The sequence below is a fragment of the Eleutherodactylus coqui genome, unplaced genomic scaffold (assembly GCF_035609145.1).
Source record: "Eleutherodactylus coqui strain aEleCoq1 unplaced genomic scaffold, aEleCoq1.hap1 HAP1_SCAFFOLD_161, whole genome shotgun sequence".
Lineage (NCBI taxonomy): Eukaryota > Metazoa > Chordata > Amphibia > Anura > Eleutherodactylidae > Eleutherodactylus > Eleutherodactylus coqui.
Genome location: NW_027102187.1, coordinates 64,109 through 77,035, shown reverse-complemented (window position 1 = coordinate 77,035; position 12,927 = coordinate 64,109). Strand labels below are relative to the sequence as shown.

General features: G+C 51.4%; 3 protein-coding genes across 3 annotated transcripts; 2 read left to right on the top strand and 1 right to left on the bottom strand.

The window, feature by feature from the left end:
• Positions 1-8,004: 8,004 nt before the first annotated feature.
• Positions 8,005-8,696, top strand: LOC136599333 (histone H1B-like). The gene has a single exon (XM_066588792.1). It carries the CDS (start codon positions 8,020-8,022, stop codon positions 8,674-8,676), a length of 657 nt encoding a protein of 218 aa, XP_066444889.1. The 5' UTR covers positions 8,005-8,019; the 3' UTR covers positions 8,677-8,696.
• A 593-nt stretch (positions 8,697-9,289) lies between these two features.
• LOC136599329 (histone H3) lies at positions 9,290-9,773 on the top strand. The gene has a single exon (XM_066588789.1). It carries the CDS (start codon positions 9,302-9,304, stop codon positions 9,710-9,712), a length of 411 nt encoding a protein of 136 aa, XP_066444886.1. The 5' UTR covers positions 9,290-9,301; the 3' UTR covers positions 9,713-9,773.
• Positions 9,774-12,209: 2,436 nt separating this feature from the next.
• On the bottom strand, positions 12,210-12,631 carry LOC136599332 (histone H2B 1.1). The gene has a single exon (XM_066588791.1). It carries the CDS (start codon positions 12,614-12,616, stop codon positions 12,236-12,238), a length of 381 nt encoding a protein of 126 aa, XP_066444888.1. The 5' UTR covers positions 12,617-12,631; the 3' UTR covers positions 12,210-12,235.
• Positions 12,632-12,927: the final 296 nt, after the last annotated feature.

The following is a 12,927-nucleotide window of genomic DNA, read 5'->3' as shown; positions in this document are numbered from 1 at the left end:
CCAAGTTCCTGGTCCAGGTGTATCCCAGCCGGCTGCTGCAGGATTAGGAGAGAGGCAAGTTTCTGGGGTCCCCAGCTTCATATCACAATTTGTGGGTCCACGTGGTAGACCTTTATTGCAAACAGAGCAGTGTGAGCAGGTCCGGTCGTGGATGGCAGAAAATGCATCCAGCAATGTATCAGGCACCCAGTCTTCTACGCCACCCACTGCTGAAACACTGAATCCTCTGGCTGCTGCTCCTCCTTCCTCACAGCCTATACTGCTGCTACAAAAATGGTACTGGGGTCTGCATAAGCTTCTACTACATAAATGTTACAGGGGTCTGCGTATATTGCTGCTAGAGAAATGTTACTGGGGTCTGCCTATACTTCCACTACAGAAATGGTACTGGGGTCTGTGTATATTGCTGCTAGAGAAATGGTACTGGGGTCTGCATACGCTTCTGCTACATAAATGTTACAGGGGTCTGCTGCTACAGAAATGTTACAGGGGTCTGCGTATATTGCTGCTAGAGAAATGTTACTGGGGTCTGCCTATACTTCCACTACAGAAATGGTACTGGGGTCTGCCTATACTGCTGCTACAAAAATGGTACTGGGGTCGGTCTATACTTCTGCTACACAAATGTTACAGGGGTTTGCCTATACTGCTGCTACAGAAATGTTCCTGGGGTGAGTATATACCTCTGCTACAGGAATGTTACAGCGGTCTGTCTATACTATGGGTGCACTAAGTCTTCCCATCGCGGTGTTTTACCTATGTGGCACAAATAGTACAGTGGCTGACTAGGCCTGAATTGCTGTCCGAGGCCAAGTGGCTTGGCGGGGCAAAACTCTCCCATGGTTGGGCACTCCAATTTCTTCCTGTGTAATACCATCTTTGTGCACTTACAGCATAGGCTAGGCCAAGGAACACAAAGACTGCCTCTTCCAGTGTTGAGCTATCTATGTTGCGACACATGGATTTCTTGTTGCTATGTAACTCAGGGCACCTTGGGTCACAAAGGTGGAGGCTTGGAACCGAGCCTGACCCTGGGCCCGCTAGCGTGCTTCCCACACAGACTATAGCGGGTCCTGGTCATGGTGTCTTGGCCTTGTAATGCCACCTCCTCCCGCTTGGGGTCAGGGGATCAGCAATGCGCATCATGTGCTTTCTCCTGTGTTACCACAGTTATCGGAGAAACTTGTTTGGGCCAAAGGAGAGGAGTGTAACTGCATTAACGTTACAGGGGCCTGCCTATACTTCAGCTGCAGAAATGTTACAGGGATCTGCCAATACTGCTGCTACATAAATGTTTCTGGGGTCTGTGTATACTTCTGCAACTAAAATGTTGTTGTGGTCTGTCTATACTGTTACTACTGAAATGTACCTAATACTCGGCTCTACCTATACTGCTGCTACGGAAATGTTACAGGGGTCTGTCTATACTGTTACTACTGAAAAATTACTAATATTAGGCTCTGCCTATACTGCTGCTACAGAAATGTCACTGGGGTCTGTCTATACTGTTACTACTGAAATGTTACTAATACTGGGCTCTGCCTATACTGCCGCTACGGAAATGTTACTAGGGTCTGTCTATAATGCTGCTACTGAAATGTTACTAATACTGGGCTCTGCCTATACTGCTGTTACTGAAATGTTACTGGGCTCTGCCTATTCTGCAGCTACTGAAATGTTACTGGGATCCGTCTATACTATTACTACAGAAGTGTTAATAGGGTCTCCCTGGACTTCTGCAGCATAACTGTTAGTGGGGTCAGCTTATACCTTTGCTACAGGAATATTACAGGGGTCTGTGTATAGTATGGGTGCACTAAGTGTTCCCATCGCAGTGTTCTACGTATCTGACCCCCCAAAAAACCCAGACTGACTAGGGCATGCAGTGTGGGCCGAAGCAAACCTGTACTTTATCTCACGTTAGCTCAGCTATCTGGGGGCACTGCAATGGGATTTATTTGTGTACTTCCTGGGACCCACCTGTTAGCGCAAATTCGCTATCTTAGATATACTGTGCGTTTCCAAATTAAGATAATATGTGCAGGCCTGGAGAGCCTTTCAAAGAAACACACGGCTACATCATGTGCCCCAAAAAGCAAACTCTTCTTTATTCAGCGCGGGTCAAAACTTAAATCATTTCCAACACAGGAAGTCAGGCAATTTAGCAGTTACAGTGAGCTGATAGGCTACTTCTCAGAGGGAGGTATTTGTGAGGTAGCTTGTGATCTCATCCATCTGGGAGGAACTTCAGTGAGCACGCTCAGTTCATTCTTGAATTTAGCTTCATGAGAGAAACATCCTGTGTTTCTCCTCTCTGTTGTCCAAGACAAAGCACTCCTAGATAGCTTTCTGCCAGTTAGAACCGGTTTTTCCAGTTCTTGAGCACACGGCACTAGCTGTGGAGGTGGGGGGGGGGCGATGTTCCTTCTCCCAGAGGTTTAAAACATTATAGAAAATACATTATATTCACAGTTGATAACAGAAAATATATACAAAATGGTGAACATATAGGATATCTCCCACACACCCATGCTGTGGGTCAACCCTGACTTCCCATAGCGAAGTTTTACCTGCCTGTTACTATGAAAACAGGCAGGTAAAATGTGGTCTGGCTCAGCGTTTGGTCTTTCTTGCCTCATTTAGTTTCTAGCCACCGGACAGTATACATACCATATAACACAATCTAACTCTCATACGGGCCCTTCATTTTATACACACAAATTCACACTCACTGGGGTTTTCACTCACTCATTCATAGACTGATAAGTATCTCATGTGAAGTAGAAACTGGGATTGTATTTACTGTTCATAGAACTTCCCATATTGAACAAAGTATATATTTATAAGAAAACTCTTATGTACCGCGGTTTTTACATATTTTGTTCAGAATAGGCTATCCAATGACAAACACCATACAACTTATGCCCATTTCCATACTTATATTCACCACTCCAGATAGCATTATCACCATTCATTGTTAAACCTTCTACCTTTCCTTAACTCATTGACTTGCTTTTTCCTTCACCCATTTTTTTGTGTGTCCAGTTATGTTTTTACAAACAAAACATCATCTCATTGAATTTTCTTGCGAGTCTTTGATTTTTCTCACACCTCACGACGCAGGTTTGGCTTATCTCACTAATAAGCACTTACAGTTTCGACCCTGCTCTTTTATGTCGTAATTAGAAAAATCCTATTATTATTGAGATTCTCTACTCCCGCACCTCATGGCACAGATCTGTACTTTTTGCACCACATTGTGGAACCTCAACAGCCTGCTTGGCCTGCCATAATCGGAGGAGACTTCTCTGGCGCGCCCACATCTACCATCAGACAGGCCTCTCTGCTGTCTGGTATCAATTACTCCAAGCCAAAATCCTTTGAGTTGATGTATGCCAACATGGCAAATGCAAGCACTCCATGTGCGCCCCTCCCCCCACATAACAAAGGGAGACCTCTTCAGCCACATGTTGCACAATGGAAACTCTCTGACCGCATGGACAAACTACTGTTTTTAACCAGAATCACTACTATAACCTTCAGCTAAAATTGCTTACATCAACTTTCCTTTTTGCTTTTCTTTTAACAAGTTATACTGCACTTTCTTTGTTCCTTATTAACCTGCACAGTCTGTTCACACCATTCACTTCTACAGAGAATATATAAACCCCCATAGCTCACACCTTCTTTCACTCAGGACATTTTCTTCACAGACAACATAAAAACAACACAGTATATCTATTTCATAGTTCTTTAGATACAGACTTATCATATTTCAACTCACCCGGCCTGGGGCGGATCATAGCAGAGAGGGAGAGATGGTACAGGTACAAGAATAACTTATTACCTTGTTTGAGCTCATTATCTGTCCGTCTCTGCTTCGAAGTCCCCTTGTGTCCGGATAACGATGAAATATCTCCATATCTCTGTATCTTCATTATCTCAGCAGTGCCTCCAAATTTGTTAGCGCAAATTCGCTATCTTAGATATACTGTGCGTTTCCAAATTAAGATAATATGTGCAGGCCTGGAGAGCCTTTCAAAGAAACACACGGCTACATCATGTGCCCCAAAAAGCAAACTCTTCTTTATTCAGCGCGGGTCAAAACTTAAATCATTTCCAACACAGGAAGTCAGGCAATTTAGCAGTTACAGTGAGCTGATAGGCTACTTCTCAGAGGGAGGTATTTGTGAGGTAGCTTGTGATCTCATCCATCTGGGAGGAACTTCAGTGAGCACGCTCAGTTCATTCTTGAATTTAGCTTCATGAGAGAAACATCCTGTGTTTCTCCTCTCTGTTGTCCAAGACAAAGCACTCCTAGATAGCTTTCTGCCAGTTAGAACCGGTTTTTCCAGTTCTTGAGCACACGGCACTAGCTGTGGAGGTGTGGGGGGGGGGGCGATGTTCCTTCTCCCAGAGGTTTAAAACATTATAGAAAATACATTATATTCACAGTTGATAACAGAAAATATATACAAAATGGTGAACATATAGGATATCTCCCACACACCCATGCTGTGGGTCAACCCTGACTTCCCATAGCGGAGTTTTACCTGCCTGTTACTATGAAAAAAGGCCAGACTGACTAGCATGCAGTGTGGGCCGAAGCCAACCTGTATTTTATCTCACGTTACCTCAGCTATCCGGGGCGCTGCATTGGGACAAACAAGAGGAGCAATACAGCGCTAATGAGACGTTCACAGCTATGCTAGCATGGGAGTCCGCTCTAGGCGCACGATTGCTGAGGGTTTGTGCAGAGGCCTATGTCCTGGGTGCAGTGAAAGTCCGCCTCCTGCCTATGAATGCTGAAGCTGTTGGCCGAGGACTATGTCCCGGGGGAACTGCAACTGCGCCAGGTTGGGGCTGTGCAACTTTTCCCTGCTAATCCAGTCATTGGAGCGGTGAAAGGAAAGCTAACTGATTTGATGAGCCCGTCGCAGATGAACTAGCATCGAAGTCCGCTTCATGCCTACGATTGCTGAAGCTGTGCGCCGAGGCCTATGTCGTCGGCGCGGTGCAAGTCTGCCATGTTTGGCCGCTCTGATTTATTTATTGTTCATGTCTTGGGTTGCCTAGGAACCACCCAAGCTGTTGGTGCAAACTTAGTTCCCATCGCAGTGTTTGACCTGTCTGGCACAAAGACACTGGCTGACTTGGGTAGAGGGCAGAGTGCAGATGGCTTTCCCCTTGCTGTGTCGATTGAGCTATGCAACACCTAGACAGAATGAATACTGTGTGGGCACATGGATTCCCCATTGCTATGTAACGCATGCCCACGTTTGCAGCTCCTGACGGAGGTGGCACAGGATTGGAATGAAGATCAAACGTCAATGTGTCACTTTTGTGTGCGCTGCAGACGCAGGGTGGTGCGGGGTGGGGGTTGGGCAGCATGTGACCCAGGAGAAGAGGCAGCGGTGTGTCCCGCAGGCAGTGCTTGTGCTTGGTTGGAGGTAGTGTGGTGCTTAGCTAAAGTGTGCCTTGCTAATGAGGGTTTGTCCGCAGTTTGTCCGAATCTACACAATGCTGCAACATCAGCAGCGAGGGGCATTTTCTGCTCAGCCATCGTGGTAACTTCCCGGAAAACCTTGGTGCCCTCAGCCATGAGCAAGGTGGACGATCCCACCAAGATGTGAAGGTCATGGAGGCAGGGTATCAGGGTAGACGGGGTGCATATATCAGGGCCGACTATTATTGGGGCATCAGTCCGGATTGCCAAAGATTGAACAACACTCCGTGACAAGATATCAGCCTAAAGGTCGCCCTTTGCCGCTGCTACTTGCACACAATGTGACACAAGAACACTAGACCCTTTGTACGGACACGGTGACCTTTACATAAACATTACATTCAGAACTCATTTATTGTATTGTTCTCCATTGTATGTCCATGTTGTTCATTGTGAGCAGATTATTGACCCGCCGGCCGCACCGTGTACTGCGGCTACTGCCTTTACATGTATGACTGCGGGTAGATACAGTGACCGGAGACTAGTGGGTTAAGGGTTAAATGTACATAGCTAGGCCGGTGTCCCGTGGGAAGTCACGCATGGGGCAGCCCGGACAGGGAGCTGTCTCCCGTGAAGCTTCTTGATGGCACCCGATGGTATTTATTATCCTCTCCTCCCCACGGGGGCATCACGTAGACATAGAACAAGAGCAGCGTCCGAGGCAGCTAGGAGAGCCCGTCCTAGAGAGCGCTCCCCCCTCCCCTCACACCTGCCCGGAGGAGGGTTCATGGGAGGGCATGAGGTGCAGCAAAGCCGGAGTGACCCTACTGCACTGAGAAGGAAGCTGGAGGCCGGCCGGGAGACGGAGCTCAGCTACAGTTGTACTGATGCCGTACCATCTGCGTTGCTCCTATTCACGTACAGCTGAGCGGCCCTGGTGCATTATGTCTCCAGCGGATGTAAGGGTGGAAACATGGGTTGGGAGCCCTGAGTTAGATGGTACGTCTAGGCGAGGGGCACGACGGTGGACCGGCTGCCGCACACACACCTCCCCACATGTACCGCCCATTCCCCTGGCAAGCTCACATATCTCCGCTCCCGTACACCGATGGCACTAGCGCCGCTGCCACGGCGAACCCAGCTCTCGCTGTCCATGGCGCCGCTGGTGGCCAGCTCTGCCGATGACTGTGCGCTGCTTTTGTTCGGCCGGAGCAGTGGCTTGCCTACAAGAGCTCCACTAGCTGCCCCTGACACTGCTCTTTTTCTGGGTAGCCTCATTGGGCGCTAAATAGAAGAGCTGATTAGCGATCTGGAGGGGTTTATGGGACCGGGTTGTGGGAGAAGCGGGGGGTCTCACAGTACCGATGGTCCTTCAGGGTCTGTGAAAGCTTTCTGGACCAACATGCTCTGCCATAGGAATCCCAGCGGACACTGTACAACATCTGCTGCCCCGGGGATCTACAGTAGAACCCTCCCTGCGGGTTCTGTACGATGTCACCGACTGCGGCACTGGATCTGGCGCTGAGAGTCCCGCTGTATCACTGCTCCGCTCGGACATCAGTGACTGACAGGCCATCGCCGGCTGCAGGAGAACCGCGGGTAGAAGGCTTTGTTCAGGCGTCATTTCTTGGCGATCTACATCCCGATTAGAGCGTTGTTAGATGCCACCGCTCTTCAGCCAAATCCCAAGTTCCATCTTCACCGTCAACGATTGATGGGAACTACAGAGCCGATGCAATGGCCGTCGCGTCCAGCACATGATATCCCTGGGATGATATAGAACGGGCAGCAGCCCGCGGGAGGACATGCACCTGCAGAGAAGAAGAATCGCTTCTTCTTGTGGACAACCACACCCATCATGTCCGGGGTATTAAAGGGACGATAACGTGTGGCATTCCCGATCGTCTGAGTGTACAGGGGGGTACTGGGTTTCCTCATCTTACATTGCGCCGCAGTATAGAGAAGTCTGCAGTATATACAGTATACATTCAGCACCCGGGAGCTGGCAGTGAGCGGAGGCGCCGCCTGTGCTACACCTCTGGGCTCTCGGCAGCTCCAGGTCGTCCTCACATTGTGCAATCAGCTTCTGCACGATGGAGATTGTGGAGTAGACCCCGGGGATGGTGACAAGTGCCGGGAATAGAGGGAAGGCGCTCCCGCAGCGGTTTTATCTCCGCAGATAGGCGGTGATGTGCAGATCGGGAGAACTATGGCGAAGATCTCGTGGCCTCCTCTCCGCTCCTCCCCGGAACCTCCGCCAGCGGCGGCTATAGACGGTTGCATGAGATGTCAGAGAGTGAGGAGTCACGTTGAAAGCGAGCTCTCCTGTCCGGTTCTGACCGGTAACGGACTCTTATTCCGGGCAGGGAAGCACAAGAGGAGAACGGAGCGGAGAGGAGGCCCGGATGGGATAAGGCACTAGCTGTGCTCAGTGTCAGCCAATAGCAGCTCAGGACGGGCCTGCTTACGAGCCAATCAGAGCGCGGCCGCTGTACATATAAGAGGCGCCACCAGCGCCGCTCTCAGAGTTTCTCTTCCAGGAGAGTTTTACTATTTGATTTCCGCAGCACACAATGGCAGAAACCGCGCCAGCCGCCGCTCCTCCTGCCGCCGAGCCGGCTGCCAAATCCAAGAAGCAGCCGAAGAAATCCGCCGCAGGGGGCGCCAAGAAAAGCAAGAAGTCCTCCGGTCCCGGCGTGTCGGAGCTGATCGTCAGAGCCGTGTCCGCCTCTAAAGAGCGCAGCGGGGTGTCTCTAGCCGCCCTGAAGAAGGCTCTGGCTGCCGGAGGGTACGATGTAGAGAAGAATAACAGCCGCCTGAAGCTGGCCGTCAAGTCTCTGGTCACCAAGGGCAGCCTGCTCCAGGTGAAAGGCAGCGGCGCCTCCGGCTCCTTCAAGCTGAACAAGAAGCAGGAGACTAAGGACAAGCCGGCCAAAAAGAAGCCAGCGTCTGCGGCCAAGCCCAAGAAGCCCGCTGGAGCCAAGAAAGCGGCGAAATCTCCTAAGAAGCCCAAGAAGGCTCCGGCCAAAAGCCCGAAAAAAGCAAAGAAACCTGCAGCGGCCGCCGCCAAGAAAGTGGCCAAGAGCCCGAAGAAAGCCTCAAAGCCGAAGGCCGCCCCAAAGCCCAAGAAGGTGACGAAGAGTCCGGCTAAGAAGGCGGCCAAACCCAAAGCTGCCAAGAGTCCGGCTAAGAAGGCTGTTAAAGCCAAGAGGAGTGCGGCTAAGAAATAAGCTGAAGCCGCCCGTGCATTTACCCCACAAAGGCTCTTTTCAGAGCCGCCACCTTCTCACCGCAGAGCTGTATTATCACTGCCTCGAATTCTGTTCTAGATAGCAGCGCCCCCATAGCGGCTACAGGGGACTTCATATCAGTTGGGAGTCTAGGGAGCGAGGGGGAGGCTGTAGAGGGGGAGTAATACGAGACATTGTCGCCGCATCACCCCCGTTACTGTTGGGCACTGTGACCAACGTGTGTATGGATGCCGGGCTGAGTGTGAAGAGGGAGGGGACTCGCCGACCTAATGCATTTCCCATAAAAGCAGCACAGCTTCTAATGGGGGAGACTGCCGTGCAGCGTGGAGTGTGTGTTTCTGCGGACATATCAATGCAGGGAAGCAGCTGAGAACATGATTTCACAGACACCCGTACGTATCATGCTGAGGTAGGGCAAGCCTCTGCCGAACGCTGATTGGTCGTCAAGCGTTTTGGCGGGCTAGTGGTTTGTTCGAAAAAGCCAATGAGATGTAGGGGGCGTTGTTTCTAAGAGCCAATAGGGAAGAGCAAGTAGGGTATAAAGGCTCTGCTCTTTCTACGGCTCCCATCATATCACATCTGTGTGCATCTCTACAGCAGCGCTATGGCCAGAACCAAGCAGACCGCTCGTAAATCCACCGGAGGGAAAGCTCCCCGCAAGCAGCTGGCTACGAAGGCCGCCAGGAAGAGCGCTCCTGCCACCGGCGGAGTGAAGAAGCCTCACCGCTACCGTCCAGGTACAGTGGCTCTCCGTGAAATCCGTCGCTACCAGAAGTCCACCGAGCTGCTGATCCGTAAGCTTCCCTTCCAGCGCCTGGTGAGAGAGATCGCCCAGGACTTCAAGACTGATCTGCGCTTCCAGAGCTCAGCGGTCATGGCCCTGCAGGAGGCCAGCGAGGCTTACCTGGTAGGACTGTTCGAGGACACCAATCTGTGCGCCATCCACGCCAAGCGGGTCACCATTATGCCCAAAGACATCCAGCTGGCCCGCAGGATTCGTGGAGAGAGGGCTTAGATCTGCTCTGGGCACCGCATGGAACACAAAGGCTCTTTTCAGAGCCACCAAATCCTCCTCAAACGAGCTGCATCCTGTCCTCCGCTGTCATTCTTCCGATTCCCTCCCCATTTGGGTTCACAGCCAGCCTGTCCGCAATAATGTGTCGTCAGCAGGAGGTGGTCTGTTAACCCCTTCAGTGACCTAGTCAGTACCTCGGGTAATTTATGCCATTTTCTCATATTTCCATATTGTAGAAAGAGACAAAGCGATGAAGTTGTCAGTGAGAGGCATCTATCGGTTCCTGTAGTCCGCCGGGAGGGAAGGGATTAGTGTTGATGATGTATTTTATATGTGGATGTTATCTCATTGTACCAAGGAGAAAGAAAGCAATACAAAAACAACAATAATACTACACAACGACATGAGGCACCTAGCCAGGAGGCTTTTGAGAGTTGTAGAGGAAGCGGGTAAATTCCAAATTTCAAACGGTTCTGTGCTAAACCAATCAGCAAGGAAGGGGAGTGGCCAACATGTAATTGCCCCATTAGGAAGGCCTTAAACTTGCGTCATTTATTATTGTTTTCTAATTCTGCTCTTTCACCATAACACAAAGGCTCTTCTCAGAGCCGCTCACATCTTCCAAGAAAAGGCTGTAATCCAACTCCTTGTGGGGGGTTGCCGCTGATTCTGTCTGATTGCCAGTCTGATAATTGGAATGTCCCAGGTGAAGGAAGAGCTTCCTGGCCCGCGCGTACTTCAGGCTCTAGTCCCTTTTCCCTCCTACCGATAGAGAGGAGGAAGCAGGCTGCGGCGCACTGATTGTATGTCCTCCTTGCACTAAAGCATACGGCCTGCCCGCTAATCCGTGTAGTGCTACCATATTGGAGGCGTCCTGCACGGCCGTCCTCTCATATAGAAGTGCTGCAATTGCACCAAGATCTCCCAAGGACCCGCGGAGCCATTATTTTATATAGAGTTGTGGTCATAGCACCCAGCTCTCCCAGAATACTGCACTGACATCGTGTTGCAGGACTCTGGGAGAGCTGAATGATATAGCCGCAGCACTAAACCTAGGCAAGAGGGTGGCCCTGCAGATCTCTGAGAGATACAGTCTGCGCCTCTATGTGAGGGGATGACCGCTGTCACTCTGGTCCACGCCAGGCTATCTTGGCTCCCATTCCCACTGCTGCTGCTACTCTGGTCCCTGCACCGCTCTCGTTCCCTTTGCGGCCGCTGGAGTAAAAGGAGTCAAGAGGCGCCTGGACACCTCTACATGCGGAGCTGGGGAGTGTGAGGCTCTTCTCGTCATGCTCCTCCTCCCCTTTCCTGGCGCTTCAAGCCTCTCATTGTCAGGCATCCCGGGTTGCCTCCGCTACCCCCTTGTACCCACTACAATGCACTACAGCCCCCAGCATGTCATCCTTGGACAACTATGTCGTCTGCCTCCGACCCTTTGTGCACCCCACTGCTTCGGTCACACACACTCCATGTAACCCGTGTAATCACTGACGGGGAATCTGATAGAGCGGCGATCAGGGCTGCCGGTATCTGATCAGCAGGGGATACACTGTGCTCAGATTACCGCGAGCAGCAACAGTCGCCGATTATCTGATGGCTTTATTGTCCGGTGCGGCGCCACTAAATCTAGGTAGAGCGCCGCACAGTGCCCACCAGTATGGAGGCGTCCGCGGGTGCTCTAGAGTGACGGCTCTTCTGCCCGCGGGTCCCCCGGATGGTTTAGAGATCTGCCTATTCCCAGGACACAAGCTCCAGGTCCGCTCACTATCAGCTCCCCGGCCCGGCTGTCACGTATTCACCATTTCTGAGAGAACAGTTGGGGTTATCAGCGAGCTGCCGGGACGGGTACATATCGGGAGAAGCATGCGGCCGGCGCTGTACACTCCACCGATCACACTCGGTTAATATCCCGAACTCCCGCGCTGGGTTTCTAAATATTCCCTAAAGTGTGCTGGAACTGCACCTTGTGTCGGCGATCCTCCTAGTTGCTCTTTACCATCCGCAGCTTTCTTCTAATTCATCCCAGCTGCATTACTGGCGATATAAACCACGGGTTCTGAGCAGTCCGTCAGGGCATCGTCCATAACAATGCTGCGGCCGCTTTGTCCTCACACCGGGAGCAATGCATCAACACCCGGCAGCCGCGCCGACATAACGGCGGTCTATCCCCACCTACTGCCAGCAGGAGACATGATTGCTATTGCTGGAAGGCAATAGGACAGAGCCCCCCCGAGCGCTTGTGGACACGGGGAAGAAAACGGAGCCCCAAACCGCAGCAGGCGGTGGAGTCTGAGATGATCATCTGTGTTCCGCTGCTGCCTCCCCCAATAATGCCATTTATACTGCACGATGCAGAAGAGACACCAGAGAGAACTAGCACACAATCTGGTTATCATTCACTCTACAGCAACGTATTACAATAACCTACACACCGACTAGGAGGTGGCAGCTCTGCTGTAGACGGGGTGGGTGGCTCTTAGAAGAGCCTTTGGGGTGATCGTGCACGGCGGGCCACTAGACAGATTACTTGGCGCTGGTGTACTTGGTGACGGCCTTGGTGCCCTCGGACACGGCGTGCTTGGCCAGCTCCCCGGGCAGCAGCAGGCGCACGGCGGTCTGGATCTCCCGGGAGGTGATGGTGGAGCGCTTGTTGTAGTGAGCCAGGCGGGAGGCTTCCCCTGCGATGCGCTCGAAGATGTCGTTGACGAAGGAGTTCATGATGCCCATGGCCTTGGAGGAGATGCCGGTGTCGGGGTGGACCTGCTTCAGCACCTTGTACACGTAGATGGCATAGCTCTCCTTCCTGGTCTTCCTACGCTTCTTGCCGTCCTTCTTCTGAGTCTTGGTCACGGCTTTCTTGGAGCCCTTCTTGGGCGCTGGAGCAGACTTGGCGGGATCAGGCATGATAACGTAGAGATACTTTCCTCACTAGAGAGAACAGTGTTCTTGCACCTCCCAGCGCTGCGGTATTTATAGCGGGGCCATGCAAATGAGGACCGCCGTCTGCTTGCCGTTCTACTGGAGCGACATGTGGCCTCTGTGAGCGTCTTTAGCCACGCCCAGTGCAGCTCATTGGTTCTTCCTCAAGTCTGGCCTCTATTGCGTGTTTGCAATCTACCCAATTAGAAGAGAGGAGGGCGGAGCAGCAGGTTATAAAAATCAACAGAACTGCGCCTTCTCGTTATCACAACTTTCAAGGTGTTTTATCCTAATTC